This window comes from Onychomys torridus, chromosome 18 (assembly GCF_903995425.1).
Source record: "Onychomys torridus chromosome 18, mOncTor1.1, whole genome shotgun sequence".
Lineage (NCBI taxonomy): Eukaryota > Metazoa > Chordata > Mammalia > Rodentia > Cricetidae > Onychomys > Onychomys torridus.
Window position 1 is genome coordinate 57,188,962 of NC_050460.1, and position 22,553 is coordinate 57,211,514.

The 22,553-nt window shown below is 47.4% G+C and overlaps 1 protein-coding gene across 1 annotated transcript; it reads right to left on the bottom strand.

Moving 5' to 3' along the window:
* Window positions 1–8,899: 8,899 nt before the first annotated feature.
* On the bottom strand, window positions 8,900–16,299 carry LOC118570079 (glutathione S-transferase theta-4). The gene is made up of 5 exons (XM_036168455.1): window positions 16,188–16,299; window positions 14,354–14,441; window positions 11,791–11,941; window positions 10,715–10,891; window positions 8,900–9,334 (listed from the first exon to the last, which is right to left on the bottom strand). The coding sequence occupies exons 1-5, from the start codon at window positions 16,297–16,299 to the stop codon at window positions 9,140–9,142; spliced, it is 723 nt and encodes a 240-aa protein (XP_036024348.1). The 3' UTR covers window positions 8,900–9,139.
* Between the last annotated feature and the right edge of the window lie 6,254 nt (window positions 16,300–22,553).

Genomic DNA, 22,553 nt, shown 5'->3' on the forward strand with positions numbered 1-22,553 from the left:
TATGGTAAAGCCTTTGTGTCTGGCTTTGAGAGAAATGTTTCAGCAAAGCCTTTGCTATGTTTGGGTTAATCCGTAGAGGCTGAGAAATTGTTTTGGACTGTTTGAACCTTGAAGAAATGTTGTTTTTCTGGAGAATCCGCACTTGGTGCTCAATGTGAGAGCTTGCAGCTGCAGTGACCTTGGTCCTAAGACGCTCTTGGCAAACCTGGAGTTCTTGTTTTTGATTATGGCCATAATCAGAAGGGTCTGAGATTTGTGTGGGTTGTCTGCTCTCACAGACAGCAGGAACAAGATGACTTTGGTAGCTGGAGCCTTTCCCAGCCCCTATTAACCTTGTATATGTTTGAATAAAGTACCTGGAGTGAGCTAGTAGGGTATCAGTCAGTCTTTTCTAAGAAGGCTGAACCCCTGCTCATTCGGAAAGCAAAGACTTCACATCTTCGGGAGCTTCTCCACTGCGGCACTGTCGACTGGCATCCAACAACACATTCCTGCATCCCTTTCAAGGCCGAGGTGTTAGCAGGCCTAGAGAAGGACCATGTTCTCCACTTAGTGCTTTGCTGTTGCCATATTGAAGTTGTTCTTTCTGTGGGCAGAGGGTCTCAGGATGCAGGCCAGGCTGGTCTCAAAGTCACAGTGTACCTCCTGGCTTGGTCTCCCAAGTGTTGGGTCTGTAAGTCACCTGGAGAAAGAAGCCTGGGCTTCCATTTTCTCACTGTAGCCCCCTGTGTTGGCGGAAAGGGTGGGATCTGGTTCCTGGAGCTTACTCTTCTATGCTTTCTGGTCCTTGGCCTTTTCCCCATTTGGAGTCCTCCAATTTTTAATAAGAAACTGTTATATGTCAGCCCAACAAGGTCTAGAGTCACCTAGGAAACAAACTTCTGGACGTGTCTAAGAGGGACTTTCCAGGTTGGGTTTATTGAAGTGGGGAGATCCACGCTAACAGTAGACCACACTCTGGCAATAAAAGAGGAGACCAGCTGAGCACTAGGGTTCACTTCTGTTTGTGACAGCAGATGAGATGTGAATGGCTGCCTCCCACTCACACTGCCATGCTTTCTCCACCTTCAAACCCAAACAGAATAAGCTTGCTTTCTCTCTGTCTTTCTTTCTTTCTTTCTTGTAGTTAGAGTTTTCCTGCCTGGCCCATAGTCAGGACAAATCTCTCTTACCCGCCAGTCCCACAGTTGCTCAGACCCAACCAAGAAAGCACACAAAAACTTATATTGCTTAGAAACTGTATGGCCGTGGCAGGCTTCTTGTTATCTGCTTCTTCTATCTTAAATTAACCCATTTCTGTTAGTCTATACTTTGCCACATGGCTTGTGGCTTACCAGTGTCTTTACATGTTGCTTCTCATGGCGGCGGCTGGCGGTGTCTCTCCCCAGCCTTCTACTTCCCAGAATTCTCTTCTCTCTTGTCCCACCTATACTTCCTGCCTGGCCACTGGCCAATCAGAACTTTATTTACACAGAGCGATATCCACAGCACTTCCCCTTTTCTTTTTTTTTAAAGGAAGGTTTTAACTTTTACATAGTACAATTACATATAACAAAACAATTATCAAGCAAGAATTACAGTTACAATATTAAAGAAGATATCCTATCTATCTTATATTTGTGAGTCTAAGGTTTTATATCTAACTTATCTTTTATCATAATTGAGGAAATTATAACTATCTAGTCTTCAACCACATCAAAGACCTCAGAAGGATATAATATTACCTGAGAACCGGGAGAAGGATATAAGCATTTTTCAGGAGTCTTGCAAGAGTAGACAGAGACAGCTGGCAGCCTGGACAGTCACCTAATGTTCCTTTGTAAAGTTGGGGCATTTGTCTTCAGCTCACAGGGCTAGAGTCTCGCGGTCACTTCTCTCAGTGTCCTGTAGAATGTCTGGCAGTTTCCTCTGTGAAGCAGGAACCTGAAGGACCATTTTGTCAAGCAAAGTTCAGTGGTCACCTTTCTATGGGTCTTGCATGTCCACTTGATCGAGCAGTCCAGGCAAGAACAGTTTCTTGCCCAAATGGCTATTTTTGTAAAGGTGAAGATAAGATATGAAGTGTCTTCAATGCCCATCCTCCTCTCTGAAGTAAATTGGTGCTGCCAGGAGCAGACATGTCTCACTGTCCAGAAAATCTAAATTTTAAAAGTATTTTAAATGCCATATTCTGTAGGTCTTTGAAGTATTTGAAGATTACCTATCGATCTGAAATATCTATATATATACCTAGAAGACTTAACTAACATGCCTATGAGTATGATTATCATAGATGACTAATTATTAATCTATTTTTAATTATCCATTTCAATTTAAAATGAGCTATACAAACACAATACCTTAAACACGAGTAGAAATATATACATAGTATAACAAAATTAACTTTAAGTTTGTATCAATAGACTAAAATCTATACCAATGTAAAACATTTTAAACAAGTTGTTGCTCTTTAGAAGTAAGTTCCTTAATCTACCCTTTTGTCCTATTATATCTACATCCTATCCCCTTTTCTTCTTTAGAAAGAGATCACATTTATAATCAACCCAAATTAAATAAAAATATTGGTTTTTCTCTGCCCCACACCAGAGAGCTCTTCTGATTTGGGACACAAGAATCTCTTAACCTTTTCTTTTAACAATACGTTTGGGTTTAGAGAAGGAGTGAGCCAATTCCATCTCCAAAGCCAGCTTGATAATTTTGGGAATGTGGGCGTAGTTTTTCTTACTACTTCCTGCTGGAGGGGGGCGCTGTATCTTATGGGGACACAAAGAAAATTTTAGGATTATGGAGTAGTCCATTAGGGTGAACCTCTGAGCCAGTTGCCTTGAAACCATTCTGGATGTCAGATCATCTGGGCCATGGTGTCGTCGGAGACCTTTCAGGTGGTCTTGGCTGATCAAACCTGATGTATCTTAATCTGGAACAAATCCATAGCCTCTGGCTTTCTGTGGAAACAAAAGCAGAGACTCTTTTCCAAAGCAACATATCCTTATATCCAAATTTTGAAGTCAAGGTACCTTTAAAATTTACATTTTTGTTTAACTCAACAGTTTTTATGATCAAATCTTTTTCTGTGGTTAAAAATCCCAAAGACAAGACAAACCAGATTCTCTGTGTAATATCCATCTTTGTAAGACTGAAACGCTGCTGTGGCTGCTGACTCCGCCCACCTCTGCTTCCCAACATGGCGGTGGTACAGTTTACCGCCAGCTCTGGGTCTGGAGCCATGTGTACCATCAACTATCAGAAGCAGTTCTATCAAAGCAGCGCATAGCCCAGAAACTTTTTTTTTTAAACTGGCAAAGGCTAAATCTACCACGCAGCAGAGTAAAATGCTGCTTGTAGATTCGTCATTCCCGCCACACTGCAGGTCAGACGCACACGCCAGGAACCCGCCACAGTAGCTCAAACCGGCAGGCTGCCGCTAACTTGAGAGAGACAACTAGGAAGCTGTTTTTAGCTCCGTCTTAGAATCTTTTTTCTCAGGTTTTAGGTGGAAATTCTTGCCCCACCAACACGTTGGGCGCCATTTGTAGCTAGAGTTTTCCTGCCTGGCCCACACTCAGGACAAATCTCTCTTACCCGCCAGTCCCACAATTGCTCAGACCCAACCAAGAAAGCACACAGAAACTTATATTGTTTACAAACTGTATGGCCATGGCAGGCTGCTTGTTATCTACTTCTTCTATCCTAAATTAACCCATTTCTGTTAGTCTATACTTTGCCACATGGCTTGTGGCTTACCAGTGTCTTTACATGTTGCTTCTCATGGCGGCGGCTGGCGGTGTCTCTCTCCAGCCTTCTACTTCCCAGAATTCTCTTCTCTCTTGTCCCGCCTATACTTCCTGCCTGGCCACTGGCCAATCAGAACTTTATTTACACAGAGCAATATCCACAGCACTTTCTTTCTTTCTTTCTTTTTTTTTTTTTTTTTTTTTTTTTTTTTTGGTTTTTCGAGTCGGGGTTTCTCTGTGTAGCTTTGTGCCTTTCCTGGAACTCACTTGGTAGACCAGGCTGGCCTCAAACTCACCGAGATCCGCCTGCCTCTGCCTCCGGAGTGCTGGGATTAAAGGCGTGTGCCGCTGCCACCTGGCATAAGCTCTGTCTCTTTTTTGCCTCTATAGCAAGAAAAGCAACTCTCCCAGCACTGCATTGACCAGTACTCCAAACTCATATTTTTGTGTATTGTTTAGGAATGATCAGGAGGTGTGGCTTTATTAGAGAAGTGTGTGGAGATGATCCATTCAAGACCCTTACTGACAACCATACAGACTGAGCCAATTAAAAATTTTGAGTTCTCATTATAAATGGCCAGACCAAATGTGGGCTCACAAACGTGGGCTCACAGCTCCGAAAAGTCACATGCCCAAGCTCAGAGGTACAGTGTTTTTAAAGGCAAAATGGTAGTTACGTGAGCGCCTGAAGCTGGGCACATTAGTAGAGGATTTGGAGCTGCCTTGCAAGGCTCAGTGGTGTCTTCCAGACACTACATAACATGCTTGGACCACGGTCAAGGTTATGGACCATCCCAGAAGCATTGCCAAGGTGAATGTAGATGTTGAGGGTGGATGACTGAGAAGTGACCAGGCAGGTACACAATAACCTTGCTCGGGGCTTTAGGGTTGGAGTCCGAGAATCTAATCTGCTCATCTCTGCACCAATCACTAATTCAGCTGCTCTCACAGCAGCCAGTCAGCTGGAGTGGTAAAAGACCACCGGATACAAAACAACCGGCCTCAAAGTCCTAAACGTGGGGATGGACCATTCCCAGGAAGGGCTTAGATGGTTACAGCCTGTTCTAGTCCCTGGACCTGCATCTGTTTGCAGGGCATAAGGAGACACTTTACAAACCACGGTGTACCGAAGGACATTTTCCTCCTATGTTAGGGTCTCGGTAAGAACCGAATAGATAGAATATACACGTGTATTAAAAGAATTTCCTGGGGCTGGAGAGATGGCTCAGAGGTTAAGAGCACTCTGTGCTCTTCCAGAGGTCCATTCCTAGCACCCACATGGTGGCTCACAACCATCTGTAATGAGAACTGGCGCCCTCTTCTGGGGGGCAGGGATACATGCAGACAGAATACTGTATACATAATAAATAAATAAATCTTTTTTTTTTTTTTTTTAAAAGAATTTCCTGAATCAGCTTACACTGAAATAATAACCACAGTTGTCTCACACCTGGCAGACGCCTCAGCAGTGGGAGCAGTCCCACAGTGGCTGTCTGACACTGGGGAAGCTAACCCCAGTCCACCGGTCGTAACAGGTTACCGAAAATTTGGAGGGTTCCTGGAGAGCCGCTGGTCCTCAGTCAACGATAGAAGCCTAGAAATGCTGACGGTGATATCAGCAGCAGTAACCCGGTAGGTAAATCAATTCAGCAAGAAGAGGGAAGGCCGAGCAAGCAAAGAAGAATGCTACCACACCCTTTTAAATCTGGGTTACAGGCCACAATTGGGGTGGGTCTTCCCACATCCATTGGGGTGATCAGGGCAGTTCTTCAAGTGAGACTTCTTACTCGGGTGATTCTAATTTGTGGTAAACTGAAATTAAAACCAACCATCACGCCTCTGGTCTCCCAATTAAGGTAACTCATAAACACTTTGTTATTGTTTTGTTTTTGAGACAGGGTCTTACTGCGTAGCTCTGGCTGTCCTGGATCTCACTATGTAGACCAGGTTGGCCTCAGACTTTCAGAGACCCACGTGCTTCTACCTCCCAAGTGCTGAGATAAAAGGTGTGTACCACTAAACCTGCCTCACTCATAACTTTTGTATATGTTTATCTTTATTTTTCTTTGTTGTGATCACAGCATTTAACACAAAATCAATATGCTTTTGGGTGTATCACAAAGTCCTGTGACAGATCCCTACAACTCACTCATCCCACAAAAACTGAAACTTAGCACTCATTAAACACTGCCCCTCGGGAGTGGGGGTGTGTTGCTCAGTGGTTAGGGAAGCTATATTTCTCTTTCAGGGGACCAGAGTTGGGTTCCCAGTATTCACACCAGGTGACTCATAACTATCTGTAATCCAGCTCCTGGGGATCTGACACCTTCTTCTGGACTCCGCAGGTTACCCACAACACACATGCACATTCCCACAAACAAATGCACACAGAGACATATAATTAAAAATCACTAACTTTCCCCATTCCTCAAGACATCAAGAGATTCTATGAATGTGACCGTTTCAGACATATGTGGGGTCATGTAGGATCTGTCCTTCCGTCGCTGCCCGATCAAGCCGATCTCCCCAGAGTCATCTCTCCAGCCCCAGATCATGCCTTTTTAATGGATGTCTTTACAGCTATCCATTTTCTGCTTGTCTTTGCTTCTTCTGTGGCCCCTAAGTTTTGGCGTGTCCTTTCATTTTATTTGTCTAAGGTATTAATTTCCCTGTGATTTCTTCTTTGGTCAGTGTTTGTGTTAAGAGCATTGTTTAAAATCCTACAGAATTGTAAACTTTCTGCTTTTCTTTCTGTTTTGGTGTGTGTGTGTGTGTGTGTGTGTGTGTGTGTGTGTGTGTGTGAAGAGCAGAGGACAGCTTTTGAGAGTGGATTCTCTCCTTCAACCCTGGGGGACTCGGGGATTGAATTTGGGTCATCAGGTTTGGCAGCAGGCTCCTTTATCGGCTGCACTAACTAAAGTTTTTCAGGTGCTTGCCCCGAAGAACTTTCTCCCAGAGTCCCCGGAAGAATTTACAACCAGCTGAGAAATCTACTTATCTATGAATAAATCTACTTATCTGAGGGTACAGCAATAAATCTACACACACGGCGCTCTTTCAGTCCATCACTTTATTGCTCTAAGGAAGCTTCGATTCTGCCTCTGATCTCTCTGCTTTCTCTCTTTGTTCTACCGCTTCTCCAAATCTACAGCTTCTTTTCAGCTCTTGTTCTTAGCTCCTCTCTTGCCTGCTCCTTACATTTCTAACTGGAGACTCCTTGAAATCCTGAGAAAAGTTTCAAAACTCTCAAGGTCATAGCACATTCTTAGAATAGACGATAAGGAGCAGAGCCATTACCATAGTAACGAAAGGTTCCAAGGTCTCAGGACCAGAGGGAGGGGCGCAGTGCCCAGTGCCACAAACTCTGAGACATAGCTTTTTATCAGCAGATTTGGCAAGTGAAGAATTGACAGGCTTTTCTTGGGGTGTTTTGTGTTAGTAGCCTTGGTAGACACCTGCGACTCTGACCTTGTGAATAACTATAAAGTTTTAAACTTATGATCTATTTACAAAGGCCTTTAGTCTAGTTTGAACTTGCTCTGAGGTAAAAATGAGCTAAATGCATGCAGTTTGCGTTAGGCTGAGGAGAGATTATTATTTTCTGTGTTAGTCTCAGCAAAAGGAACAAAGCAGGCTTTAAGTGTCTACAGTCTTGTGGGACAATGGATCTGGCTATGAAGCATATCCTAGTATATTTTCTATATATCAAAATTATACAGCTAAATGAAAAGTCATCTTCCTGACTACCCACAGATATATGTGCCCATAAGATAGAGATGTAACCATGAGATTACATATATACATTTTATGAAAATGCATGGTAATGGGGAGATATCATTGCACAAGAAGTTTACAACAAGAAGCAGCCAATTCATTCAAAAGGCAATAACTCCAACATGCCTTGAGTGACAGCTTAGTCCTCCACCAGAACCCTTGGTTCTGGTAGATTGACCTTTTGAACACTAGTTGTCCCCTGCTGTATACTCCCATGGCCTTTGGCTATCAGCAGCTCTCAATACTACACCATCTCACTGGCCCTGTTAATGATTTCTAATTTTATTCCATTTTTATTCAGAGAATACAGTTTTCATGACTCAATCTTCTTAAAGTTGAGACTTATTTATAATGAGCTCATATAGCGTCTGCGGATGAATATTCCACGTGACGTTGACAAGTATCTACTCCACTCTTGTTGGGAATGTTCTAGTAGATCCACTCGGTGTTATCTCACTGTCCCTTCACAGTCTTCTGTTTATTCTATTCTGTTATTGAAAGGAGGTATTGAAGTTGCTGACTATGGTGAATGAAAATGAAATCATCTACAGTCTTTGACTTTCACATTCTTTTGTGTATGTGTTGTATGCACGTGTGGGTAGGTACACCTACAGAGCCCAGATGTTGATGTTGGAGTCTTACTCTTTTGCTCTTCCCCTTGTTTTTGAGCTAGCATCTTTCCCGTTGAACTTGGGGCTTGCCATTTCAGCTGGACTGGGTGTTTAATGAGCTCTGGGAATGGTACTTGCACCTGATTGTGTGTGTGTGTGTGTGTGTGTGTGTGTGTGTGTGTGTGTGTGTAGTAGAACTATGAATTAAGACAGTGTGGTAGTTTGAATGTAATTGACTCCCATAAGCTCATAGGGAGTGGCACTATTAGGAGGTATGGCTTTGTTGGAGTGGGTATGGCCTTGCTGGAGGAAGTATGTCACTGTGGAGGTGGGCTTTGAGGTTTCCTATGCTCAAGATACAGCCTAGTGTCACAGACACTTCCTGTTGCCTTCTGATCAAGATGTAGCCAGCACGACGTCTATCTACCTGCATGCTGCTGTGTCCCATGATGATGATGATAATGGATTGAACCTCTGAAAATATAAGCAAGCAACCCCAGTTAAATGTTTTCATTTATAAGAGTTGCTGTGGTCGCCAGGTGGTGGTGGAGCACGCCTTTAATCCCAGCACTCAGGAGGCAGAGGCAGGTGGATCTCTGTAAATTCAAGGTCAACCTGGTCTACAGAGTGAGTTCCAGGACAGCCAGGGCTGTTACATGGAGAAACCTTGTCTCAAAAAAAAGGAAAAAGGGAAAAAAAAAGTTGCTGTAGTCATGGTGTCCCTTCACAGCAATAGAAACCCTAACTAAGACAGACAGCAAGCACTTTACCCACTGAGCCATTTCCCCAGACTCTTATGTTCTTTTTGGAAACCAAGATGATTTGTGACTACCACCTGCTCCCATACCAGGCTCCTTGCTGACACCGCCTGTCCCCATAACAGCCATGACAACTATTCCAGTTTGGGGTTTTTGTTTTTAATTAGGTAAAGGAACAAGAGTGTTTCTCAGTGTCCTTCCTAAGAGAAGAGGCTCAGAAGGCTGAGACAGCCAGACCCTGCAGAATGAAGCGCCTCTGGGGTCACTTATACTTCTGCAGATACTCAGATATCCTGACCTTGGTCATAGGGTTCAGTGTTGAACAGTCCCACTCTGGTAACTTCGACAGTCGTTCATGAGCCTCCCAAAAGAGGGAAGAACCGATGGCTAACTCCACCCGCATCCGCCATTCAGCAAGCTTGGCCGTGAGGAAGACATTATAGTTACTCCCCATTGGCTATGGAGAAATGACAAAGAAGACATGATCAGCATAGGTGCCAGCTGCACTTGGGTCTGTCAGAGCCTCAAGTGTTATCTGCACCTGCCTCTGCAAAGAGGGAGTCATCTGCTGCCCCCTGGATGAGTTCTTGGCAAGCTGTCAAAACCATTCAGGCTATGTGAAACAGGCGTAGAGGATCCTGGTCCAAGATGGTAACTCCTGACCCAAGAATGGAGGTCAATTGTCCCCTCCCCCCCCCCATGTGGGCCTCCTTCTGTGATCAGGACAAGGGGATAAGAAGAGGCTTATTATGCAGTTAGCTTAACGGTTTAGCTGCCTCATGAAGAAATATGCACCCAGGGTGGTGGTGGCGCACACCTTTAATTCCAGCACTCAGGAGGCAGAGGCAGGCAGATCTCTGTGAGTTCGAGGACAGCCTGTTTGGTGCAGGTCAGAATGGGTTTCCCCGTGCTGTTTATTCTACACTACACCTTGGCCAAGGACTAAAGTTGCTACTTTGCATACTGGCTGGAAACTATGATGGCCTCTCAAGACGCTGGTCATGTGGCTCAGTAGACGGAGTACTTACAGAGCATGCACAAAGTACTGCACTCAACTGCCAGCATGCCCCAAACCAGGCGTTGTGTTCTATACCTCTAATTCCCACACTGGAGGAGTGGTGGCAAGAGAGTATCAAAAGTTGGACACATGAGACCCTATCCTAAAAAAAGAAAGAAAGGAAGGAAGGAAGAAGGAAGGAAGGAAGGAAGGAAGGAAGGAAGGAAGGAAGGAAGGGAGAGAGAGAGAGAGAGAGAGAGAGAGAGAGAGAGAGAAAGAAAGAAAGAGAAAGAAAGAAAGAAAGAAAGAAAACAAAGGGACGTTGGAAGTGTCTAAATTGGCTATCCTGCACACACCTGCTAGCTCACATCAACTGAGCACACATGTAAAACACACGAAAAGCCTGCATTCTTCCAGGTTTGCCTCCAATGCACAGTGGTGTCCACTGCTCAGACCCAGGGCTGGGAGAGCTGTCTTAATGTTGTTGTCTCTGGAAAAGAGACACCAGGAATCTCTGCATACTTACTGGAGAGTCCAGCCGGAGGAGTGGGCATCTGGGGTGTTAGCCGGTATACCATGGGTTTCCCTATGTCCCTGACTCTCCCTCTGGCTCCTCCCCATGCCATGGAACCTTACCAAGTTCTATGATCATGATGCTCCCTGATTCAAAACCTCTGGTTCTTTCCTGTCACTTCCAGTGGGGTCCAGGTACCCAGACCTGGCTCCCACAACCCTCAGGGTGGTCACACCTGCCTCTCTTGGTCTATCCTCAGACTCTGGTCCTTAGTCACAGAAACGTCTTCCCTCTTCCCAGACTTGCCCCTACACCCCCCCCCATACCTGCATCATCTCCACCAGGGCCACCAGGTCAGCCAGTGAGATGGTGTCTCCAGTGATGAACATCTTGTCCTGCAGAAACTTCTCCTCAAATTGCTGAAGGTTTTTCTTCACCTCATCCACTAGCTGGTCCACCTTCTCAGCAGGAACCGTCTCACCGGTGATCAATGGGATTAGCAACTGGGCAGGGAGGGAAGAGGGCAGAAGTAGAGGCAGTACTCCAGCCCCAACCCCCTGCCAAGCTTCTGTATCCCTGTCTGTTCAATAGAGCTTGGACAGTCCCAAGGATGTCAAATAATTTCACCTTTTGGGCCATTCTCAAGTGGCAGTTACCAAGGGCCATGTGTTCAGATGGATTTGGAGGCCTAGATAACAGTGAATCCTGTAGTTGAGTGTGTCTCAATCACCAAAGGTTGATGTGTTGGGAATCCAGTCCTTGGGGTGAAATGATATGGCTGGAATCTTTAAAACATGGAGTCTAACTGGGGGTATTGCCTTCAGAAGGGATTGAGGTGGACGCAGTGAGCAGTACGTAAGAAAGAGAGCATGCTGACACTAAAGAGCAAGAGTGGTACCCCGCCCTAGCTCTGGCTTCCTGTCTTCGCAGGCCTCCTGGCTAGCATTTGATTCCACTGTGATAGCATCTGCTATGAGACCCTCTCCGGAGCTGGTGCCATGCTGGTTAGACTCCTTGTTTCCAAAACTGTGAGCTAAATAAACCTCTTTTCTTCATAAGTTACCCAGCCTGGAGCATTTTATTACAGTAATGGAAAATGGACTAAACACACAAGCAGAGAATCAGAAGAAGGGGTATGTGTGCTGGTTGTCACTTGAGTTTACTGATATTCTCTAATTCAGAACGAAGTTTCCAGAGTCTGTCTTTTTCCCTTCTAGTTGCCCTTCCCTTTGCCCAATTGTCTCCTACTTAACAGTTCATCCCACACTCTCAGTAGCCCTGAAAGGCAGGCGGACATGATGATTGAGGAAAAAGAGGCTCAGGCACCAGGGCCAGGACTGGACTTCAGGCTTTCAGACTGTTTCTGTTCCCCTGTTCCTGAGCCCCAGGCTTGGCTGCTCACCTTGAGCCACAGTATCTTGTTCATGGGCAGCTGAATGGCTGTATGCTGCCAGGCCATGAACTCATCCACACGGGAGCGCATGTGCAGGTCTGGCGGGTACCAGTGGGAAGGTGCGCTGTACTTTCGGCATAGATAGAAGAGGATGGCCACGCTATGGAGAGGGCAAGATAGGGGCACTGGCTGTGCCTTCTTGTACCACCCCAGCATGGCCTGCAGCCATAGGCAGGCTCTAGGTGCTAAGTTCCTGCAGGGGAAGGGGGAACCCAAAGGGCTCCAGGAAGCCTGCCCCAAGCTGTCATGTCATAATCAGCGAGATGCAGAGGAAGATCTGAAGAGGACTCAGGAGGTGATGAATGGTCTAAGAAAGGGCAATACTGACAGGGAGCACAGAACAGGGAGATTCCAGAGGCAAAGGGGAACATCTGGAGAGTGTTGAGTGGAGATGTGGCTGGAGGGATGATTTGGGTGGTGACAGAGGAGGACTGCCACAGACACTGTGGGGATGACTTTGAACTTATTTTTTAACTAATTTAGTTTTTGCGTAGGAGTGTTTTGCCTGTGTGTATGTCTGTGAACCTCCTGTGTGTCGGGAGCCCTCACAGGCTGGAAGAAGGAGTTTGACCCCTTAAAACTAGAGTTACACAGCCGGGCGGTGGTGGCGCACACCTGTAATCCCAGCACTCTGGAGGCAGAGGCAGGAAGATCTCTGTGAGTTCGAGGCCAGCCTGGTCTACAAAGCGAGTTCCAGGACAGCCTCCAAAGCTACAGAGAAACCCTGTCTCGAAAAACCAACAACAACAACAACAACAACAAAACTAGAGTTACACACTCCATGAAACACTCACTATGCGACTGCTGGGTGCCTGAGTCCCTTGGAAGACCAGTTAGTGCTGTGAACTGTGGAACCATCACTTCAGCCCCTAGACTTATAATCTTCAAGGTTTTGAGGGCTGGGAGGATATATCCCTCTAGTTACAAGAGGTCAAATAAATTCCGGGGAGGCCAAGATGGAGGCCTACGCAATAACCCGTCGTCAAGAGGTATTGGTCTCTTGGGGATGGGTGTGGGATGGGGTGGTGACCAAGGGATGCAGGAGAGAGAGGTTAGACCTGAGCCACGTCTTGCAGGGAAGGATGGCCCAGGCTTGCTAACTGACAGTTAGTGTGTGTAGGAAATGCCACGGGACAGGAGAGCAGGTGTTCACCATCAACAACAAGCACACAAAGAGGCCAGTCAAAAAACAAAACACAGTGGAATGAAACCATAGGGGTGGAAAAGGTTTGGAGTTCCACTAAAGCTCAGATTGGCATTGAATTCCCACCAGCTAAGGGTGGTGGGGTCAAGAGGGCAGGTGGGTTCACGCATGGCTAAAATGATTAATAGATTACCAGATTACCAGGTTGGCACAAGTGGCTTTGTTATTAACTACCCCCCCCTCCCCCACCACACGCCCCTGGCTCACTTGCTTGCTCACCATGTTGCAATCTCTGTGTTGCTAAGAACAGCAGGGAAGTCAGGTCTCAGCAGGTACTCAGCGGGTACCAGTTCCACTCTGGTAGGCTTTGCAGCCCCTAGAGCCATGAGCTGAATGAAAGTCAACTATAATCACCCACAGTGTGCCATATTCGGTCACAGCAACTCAAAACGGACTAAGACAAGGAACACAGACAAAGAAGGACTTAAGGGGGACTGGCGAGGAGGCTCCGTGGTTAAGAGCACTTGTTGCTCTCCCAGAGGACCCTGGTCTGGTTCCTAGCACCCACATGGTGGCTCAGAACCATCTATAACTCTGGTTCCAAGAGGTTTGGTGAGCTCTTCCGGCCTCCCAGGCACCAGGCATGCACACGGTGCACATGCATACATGTAGGGAAAATACTCAAGTACGTAAATGTGGGAGGAGGAGAAAGAAAAAGAAGAGAAGAGAAGAGAAGAGAAGAGAAGAGAAGAGAAGAGAGAGAGAGAGAGAGAGAGAGAGAGAGAGAGAGAGAGAGAGGGAGAGAGCGCCAAAAGAGTATTTAGGAGAAAATCAGGAACTGGAATATGAGCTGCCTAAGGATAAAAATCTGGGAAGGGTTGATAATATTACTCGTGGTCATAACGGTATTGGCTGATGTATGTTTTAGAATCTTCATTTCTTAGTGGGGCATTTCTAAGCATTCATGGGTAAAGTAGAGTGATAGGATGTCTGGAAGGAAGAGATGCAGAAGCTAGAAGAAGGATGTGTAGGGTTTGTTGAACTCTTTGTTATTATTCATTCTCCTTCTCTCTCTGTGTGTGTGTGTGTGTGTGTGTGTGTGTGTGTGTGTGTGTGTGTGTAAAATTTTCTGTAGCTTAACAATAAATAAATAGGCCAGCACTGGTGATGTACACCTTTAATCCCAGATGGATCTCTTTGAGTTTGAGGCCAGCCTTGTCTAGATAGTGAGTTCTAGGCCAGCCAAGGCTACATAGAGAGACCTCACCTTGTCTCAGTAAATATATAAACAAATGAATGAATAAATGCTGGCAGGTCTGTTCCCACTGCATCTCCCAGGAGGGGCAGAAATGGTGTCAGTGCCCTTACCTTTCAGATAAGATGAACTTTCCGTCTCTGAGGCTAGGAAGCTTCCTCAGGGGGTTGATCTCGATGTATTCCTTGCTATGGTGGTGACCTGAGGGGGCAGGGAGGGTCTGGGGCTTTGGAGACCCCAGGGAAAAGAGAACTTGGGCTTTTAGAGACAAAGGGGGAGAAACTGAGGCCTCAAGTATCACATGGCTTGCCCCAGGTCACAGAGGAAAGGAGAGATCTCACAGGGACCAGGATTAAGAAAGATCCCTCCTCCCAGATTCTCACACCCCAGCCCTTGTGACCCCCTCTCCTAGGGGTCAAGATAGCCCTTTGGCTTCTAGAAGTTAGAAGTTCAGGCTTCACCGGAGGCCTGAAGCCACAATCTGTGAACCCACTACAGCCCTAGGGACCTAAATGCCACCTTGGGTCTCATCCCCTCTCCCCTTTGAAGGGATGGGGCAGCTGAATCTTGCAGGTTGGGGAACCCTGCAAATGCACCCAAGGCCCCTGGATATCTACAGAGAACTCCAGAGCAAGCAGGAATACTAACCCCTCCGCACCAACTGTTCGCAAGTGAAAACCCTTCTGGGACTCCCCCACACCTCAGCCATTTCTGCGGTTCCCACATTATTGCATCGTCGGGAAGCTAAGTCTCTTTGAGCTGAATTTTAGAGACTCCTCAACGTCTTGGATCCCGATCCACTAATCCTCATGTGGGGTGCGGGGGTCTGTGGGGGTCTGTGCAACATTGTGAGTACATTTGTTTTTCATAGTTCTTTCTCCTCCTCCTTTTCCTCTTCTTTTTTTCTGTTTGTGTATATGTGTGCCTGTGTACACGCATGAGCTGGGGATCAAACCCACGGTTTTGCTCGTGGCATGCTAGGCGAGTACTTTATCACTATGCCACAATCTTAATCCCAGAGCAGGTTTGAACATTGGGAGAGGTGAACACAGACGGGGGAGGGTGGGCACAGACTGGGGAGGGTGAGTACAGAGGGAGGGTGGGTACAGATTGGGGAGGGTGGGTACAGAGGGAGGGTGGGTACAGAGGGAGGGTGGGCACAGACTGGGGAGGGTGGGCACAGACTGGGAGGGTGAGTACAGAGGGAGGGTGGGTACAGAGGGAGGGTGGGCACAGACTGGGGAGGGTGAGTACAGAGGGAGGGTGGGTACAGACTGGGGAGGGTAGGCACAGATTGGGGAGGGTGAGTACAGAGGGAGGGTGGGCACAGACGGGGAGGGTGGGCACAGACTCGAGGGAGGGTAGGCACAGATTGGGGAGGGTGGGCACAGATTGGGGAGGGTGAGTACAGAGGGAGGGTAGGCACAGACGGGGAGGGTGGGCACAGACTCGAGGGAGGGTAGGCACAGATTGGGGAGGGTGGCCACAGATTGGGGAGGGTGGGCACAGACTGGGGAGGGTGATTACAGAGGGAGGGTGGGCACAGAAGGAGGTTGGGCACAGACTGGGGAGGGTGGGCACAGACTGAGTAACATAAGCACTGTCACCTGGTAGTGGGCCTGTGTCCTGCGCCAGCCAGGCTGGTGGGTGCCACAGATGATAAGATGTGAGACCTCCAAGGGGATGGCAAAAGCTCTGGCTGAGAGTCTGAGTCTCTCCTGGCATCCCTCCTTCCTTTACCCCCCAAAATCCTATTCACCCTGACAGGGAGCTTGTCATCCATGGTGACCAGCGAAGGGAGGCGGGACAGGGACGTGGCCTGAGCGCCCTGACATCTGTTTCACCTCTGCTTCCCTTGCTGACCTTTGACCCTCAGAAACACTCTTCACCAGGTGCCCCGACAGCACCTCAGGATCCAGCTTCCTCCTGGCAACCCCGAGGACTGACCTTTTAGTAGATCCACAAATTGGAAGTCAAAGGGGATGCCATTCTTCCGGGCAAAGATGTAGACGGCGCGGCAAGGAGCCGACAGCAAGTCCAAGTAGAGTTCCAGGCCCATGCTGAGATGCTTCCTGAGCCCCACAGGCCACAGCAGGTGGACCACAGACTTGGGTTTGTGTGTAGCCTGCGCGCCTGGCTCTAGCCCTTCTCCCCACTGGGCTGACGACCCTGCATTCCAGAACCCACATCCCTGGATGTTCTCATGAGGCCAGGGGGGGCTGGAATTCTCACAATAGCAAAGATTCTGAGGGGACTTAGGGGTGTCCGAGAGGCCCTGCCAGAGGGCTGGGACAGGCTCCTACTGAGCATGTGCTCTGTGGCTCAGCCTCGCAGGCATCTGTCTGAGAAGGACTCATGTATGAGCATCCCCAGGGCTTCTCTGCAGAAGAGGTCGAAAAGAGCTTTTCAGGTCTGGGATGAGAAAAAGACAAGGACTGAGTTTGCATGGCCTGAACTAAAGACTGCGGGTAAATCTCCTCTGAAATGTGATTGGGAAAGGATTCAAAAGAGGTAGGTGCTACATCTTGGATTTTGAATGACCTCTGAAGGCCATGCATTAAAGGTGTATTCCCTGTGGTGGTAGTGGGACCTTTAAAAGGTGGAGCCTGTAGAGATGGTAATATAGCCCCAAGGTAGAGTATTTACACTGTAGCATGTAAAAAGCCCAGGCTCCATCCCTAGTAGTTTTCTCGAAAGAGTGGAAGGTGTTGGCTCATTGGAGGACATTTCCTTGAAGGGGCCTGTAGAATGGTAGTTTCCTCTTTCTTCTTTTTCTTCCTGGTCATGAGGTCAACAGTTCTCTCTGCCACATGCACTGCCCACCATTTCTAACACCCACCCCCAGAGACTTGAAAGCAATATGTCCACCCAGTCATGACTCTAGCTCTTTAAATTTTTAAGATAAAATAACCTATTTTTCCTTTAAAATTTTTTAGGGGCTGAAGAGATGGCCTGATGGTTAAAAGCATTAGCTGCTCTTCCAGGGGACCTGGGTTCCATTCCCAGCATCCACAGGAAGGCTCATAACAATCTGTTACTCCAGTTCCAAAATATCTAATGCCCTCTTCTGGCCTCTGAAGGCACCAGGCGTGCATATGGTACACAGACATACATGCAGGCAAAACACCCATACACATAAAATAAAATGTTTTTTTTTTCATTAGACATTTATTTTAAAATTATGTATATGTGTGGGGGGGGTATAAACATGTATGAATGAAGATGCCCATGGAATTCAGAAGAGGGCATAGGATCTCCTGGAGTTGGAGTTACTGGTGGTTGTGAACTGCCTGACATGGGTTCAAGGAACTGAACCCTGTTCCCCTGCGAGAGCAGTACATACCCTTAAGTGCTGAGCCATCTCTCCAGCTCCCCTTTCTTCTTTATAAGTTAACTGTCTAGGGCATTTTGTTGTAGTGATGGAAAGCTAACAAGCTGGATGAGATCAGAGCACAAAGGGGCAACATCGAGGGGACTCAGAGTGTGGCCCACCAGGCTTTACCATGCATGAGCCCAGAAACTCCCTGGCCTTGAATAAAGAAACAAAGATCACACTGTGCATCTGGCAGCTGGGGAAGAAAGTCGCTGGAGATGCATGATGAGCTCATAGTGTGGCTTTAGACTTTATGGTTATATTAGTTAATTTCCTCTTTGCTGCAGTAAAATACTTGGCCAGACAAGATAGGGAAGGAGAGATTTGTTTAGTCTCATAGTCTATCATGGTGGACAGTCCTAATAGGGGAAGGGTCTTGAGGCAGCTGGTCACATTGCTTCTGGGATCAGGAACAAGAGAGTGGTGAATGCTGCCAATAGTCGAATTTATTTTCTTGATGTCTAGGACTCAAGCACCAAAAATGGTGCTACCTACTTTAAGGTGGGTGTTCCCACTTCAATGAACCCAGTCAAGACAATCCCTCACTGGCATGGCCAGAGACATGTCTCCTAGGTGACTCTAGATCTTGTCAGGTTGACCATGACAATGATCTTGGAAGATACTCTGTCTTTCTAGGGCTGGCTTCTACAGGATAATTCGAGACTGAGGATCAGGAGAGAGCTCAGAGCATGTTTGCATGACAGACAGTCTCATACAGGACAGAAAGCAAGCTCCTTCCCCTTCAATGAACAACTCCTGAAGTTGCTGTGCCAGCTTCTATGCCAGTGGACAGTCGTGCCAAGCCTTATGGGTTCCCTGGGTATAGCTGGAGTTTTCTCCAGTCCCACCCAGGCCTGCCGCTGCCCAGACATATATTACTTATAAACTGTATGGCCATGGCAGGTGTCTTGCTATCTAGTTCTTATATCTTAAATTAACCCATTTCTATTAATCTATAAGTTGCCACGTGGCTCGTGGCTTACCAGTGCTTTATATTTTGCTTCTTGTGGCGGCAGTATCTCCTGACTCAGTCTTCCACTTCCCGGCATTCTCCTCTCTGCTTATCCCACCTGTACTATCCTTCCTGCCTGGCTACTGGCCAATCAGCGTTTTATTTATCAATCAATCATAGCAACACATTCATAGCCTACAGGAAGACATCCCCGGCACCTGAGGCTCCAGTATGAACTTGTGGACCTCCTGGGCTACTTCAGCTTCAAGCATCACCTTCCCATGGGCCTACCAGCCAACGGAGGTCATGCTTTGGAGAGGCTATAGCCCACGGCTGCTGGCAGGCAGGTATGAAGGCCTCTCTTACATTGGTTCCATGAGCACCCTCATACCTACCAGGGAGACCTACCCAGTAGCCAGGAAGGTCCTAGCCACAGACCTCGTCGCTGCAGGTCTGAGTCAGTCTTCTCAAAGCAACTGGACCTGAGCATCACCCAAAACTTCCTCAGTGGGAGGGGTAGAAGACCCTGGGCCAGGACAGCAGCTCATCTAGGGTCCTCACAAGTCTCCTTGATCTCCTCTATCTGTCTTCCTTGCCACCAACAATTAGTGATGCCCACTGGGGCTCAATGTTTAGAAGGCTTCTGAGGATGCCTGGAGGAAAGAGTGCTGTGATGGATTGATGATGTCTGTTCAGGGCAATGGATTCTTGGAGGAAAGAGTGCAGCGATGGATTGATGATGTCTGTTCAGGGCAATGGAAAGGAGGCACTGTATATACCAAGTGGTACCTTCCATCACTGGCAGTCCCAGCTCCTGCCCCATTCTGAAGGACAGAGTTGAGGAGGCTTCCTTTGTACAAGTGGATGTTGTTGGCAGGCAACATGGTGGTGACATTCTGTATGCCAAGTATTCATTAATGTGTTGGGCACAGCTTGTAGATCAAATAGCACCATACCACTGCCTGGAACTTGTGGCTTAGGTACAGAAGGATGGCTGTGCTATGACCAGGTACAATAGCTAATTTTTCTTGTTTTGTTTGTTTTTTGAGACAGGGTCTCACTCTGTGGCACTGGCTGGCCTGGAACTTCCTATGTAGACCAGACTTCCACAGATTCACAGAGATCCACCTGCCTCTGCCTCTCCACCCCACCAAGTCTGGGACTACAAGCATGTGCTGCCACCCACCATAGTGATATTTTTTTTCTGTTGATTGTGACAAAATGCCTGATGGAAACATATTAAAGAAGGAGATTAATATTAATTCTGGCTCATGGGTTGAGAGCAAAGGCCATCAAAATGGAGAAGGCATGGAGGCAAGGCAGCAGGAATATGACCTGCTTGTCTCATATCCACAGCCAGGGATCAGAGCCAAATTCTCACGTTCTTCTTTATCCACTGTCCTGGACCCTATCTGTTAAGCCACCTGTACTTAGGAAATCCCTTCACAGACTCACCCATAACTGTCTCTCCTAAATGATTCTAAATCCAGTCAAGTTGACAATCCAGATTAACCATCAATGGCTGGAGAGATGGCTCAGAGGTTAAGAGCCCTGGCTGCTCTTCCAGAGGTCCTGAGTTCAATTCCCAGCAACTACATGGTAGTTCACAACCATCTGTAATGACATCTGGCGCCCTCTTCTGGCGTGCAGACCTATATGCAGGCAGAACACTGTACACATAATTAATCAATCAATCTAGGGGAAGAAATTTTTTTTGGGAAAAAAAAAGATTAACCGTCAAACAGAAAGGGAGTTAGAAATCTTTTTCCCACACTATGGGGGCTGAGTTGATCTTTTTGCTCACATCCAAACATTTAACCGATTTCTTCACAGCTCTGCCTCCGGAGGAGGGACATCAATACTGTATTATCTCTGTGCAGCATCTTTATTGATGCACCTCCACCCTTCCTGCAACATCTTACTGCCAGTAATGTTTCCTTCTACTCTTCCCGGACCCCAGATTTCACCCTTTCCACCTGCAGCAGCCGTGGTCTGCCCTCTAGCTGGGCCTCATTCTCTCCAGGTAGTATCCTCATTCCACATGAGGGAAGCAGCCTTGCCCTGTGGACTGGCACCATGGAAATCTCAGATGTTCAAGACTGGTCACTTGGCCCCTCCATGCAATACACTCTCAGCGTGCTCATGGTCACGCTCCCGGGCCTATTTTTGCCTGGGCACTTGTGGTGTGGAGGACTGGGCTGTGGGCAGGGTCTCTGTAGACCTGGAGGACAGTTCATGGATACGGAGGAAGCCAGGGTTTGGTACCTGTACTGGAACATGCTGACTGAGTAAGGGTTGGCCGAAAGCCCATCACCTGGGCTTTCCTGGGCTTCTAGCCAAGACCTCCCAGGAAGCTGGCAAGACCCCCATTCTGAAACCTGAGAAAGTAAGAGTAATCCTTTGGCCCACACCTTCTTGTCCTATGAAAAGGGACTGCAGTGCCTTCCCCATGGCTTTCACAGGATCTGAAGCCTATCGGTGGGTAGGACTTTGGGAGATGGACACCCCACCCTAACACACACACACACACACACACACACACACACACACACACATTCACATTGTGTGGGGATGATATCATCCATGCTGTCAGGAACAGCTCAGGACTTGAGTGGGTGAGTGAAGACCCCCCACATACACCTTTTGTCACTCTTGACAGTGTCAAGCAAGGTCACCACACTGGCTAGTTTTATGTCAACTTGACACAAGCTAGAGTCCTCAGAGAGGGGGAGCCTCAGTTGAGAAAAGGCCTCGGTAAGATCCGGCTGTAGGCAAGCCTGCAGGGCATTTCTTTAGTAGTGATTGATGTGGGAGGGCCCAGCCCATTATGGGTCATGCCATCCCTGGGCTGGGTCCTATAAGAAAGCAGGCTCAGCAAGCCAGGAGAAGCAAATCAGTAAGGAGCACCCTTCCATGGTCTCTGCATCAGCTCCTGCCTCCAGGTTCCTGCCCTGTTTGAGTTCCTGTCCTGACTTCCTTTGATGATGAACTGTGATATGGAGGTGTGAGCTGAATAAACCATTCCCTCCCCAATTTGTTTTTTGGTCATAGTGTTTCATCACAGCAATAGAAAACCTAACTAAGGGGCTGGAGAGGTGGCTCAGAGGTTAAGAGCACCGACTGCTCTTCCAGAGGTCCTGGGTTCAATTCCCAGCAACCACATGGTGGCTCACAACCACTTGTAATGAGATCTGATGCCCTCTTCTGGCCTGCAGGGACACATGCAGGCAGAGTACTGTATACATAATAAATAAATAAATCTTTTTTAAAAAAAAGAAAGAAAGAAAGAAAAGAAGAAAAGAAAAAGAAAAAAGAAACCCTAACTAAGACAGTCACGGTGACCAAGTTTCAGGATTGTGGCTACTGCCCCTGGAATGAGGAACCAGGATACAGGTGTAGGGCTGAAACTTTTTGAGGCCCTTGGTTCTCCAAGGATAGGCTCTGCTCAGGAAACCATGGGGAACACAATCAACTGGCTGTTCCACAGGAGAGAAGGAAGGCCTGGGCTAGGAGCCAGAGTTGGCCCTGAACCAAGGCAAACAGAATCTGCCTCGTGAAAGCAAGCAGGGCCAGTTGAGCAAGAGGCGACTCACTTAGGCCTGTGGGTGGGAATCTAGGTCCTGGTCTAGCATGCTCAGAGGTGCCAGAAGCCCCTGACCCACACTGCCCTTGGGCACATTAGCCCCATCCCATGGTAGTGGCCCTTTACAGACCTTGGATTTGCCACAGTCCTGTGGGGAAGAGGAGAAGGGAGCATGGGCAGTTAGTGCCACAGGAAAACAAAATGGAGAAACTGGGCTAAGAGCAGGGGAACAGAGAGGCACTTGTTCCTTCCCTCACTGGCTTCACCCCTCCATTCAACAGAGTGAGTCTTGGAGACAAAAATCAATGGTCTGGTCTACATGTCAAGAGTCACATGGAAGAAAGGCACTAGATAAACGTCAGGGTTCTTTTGTGTCAGCATATCAGGGAGCTGGGCTTAACGATA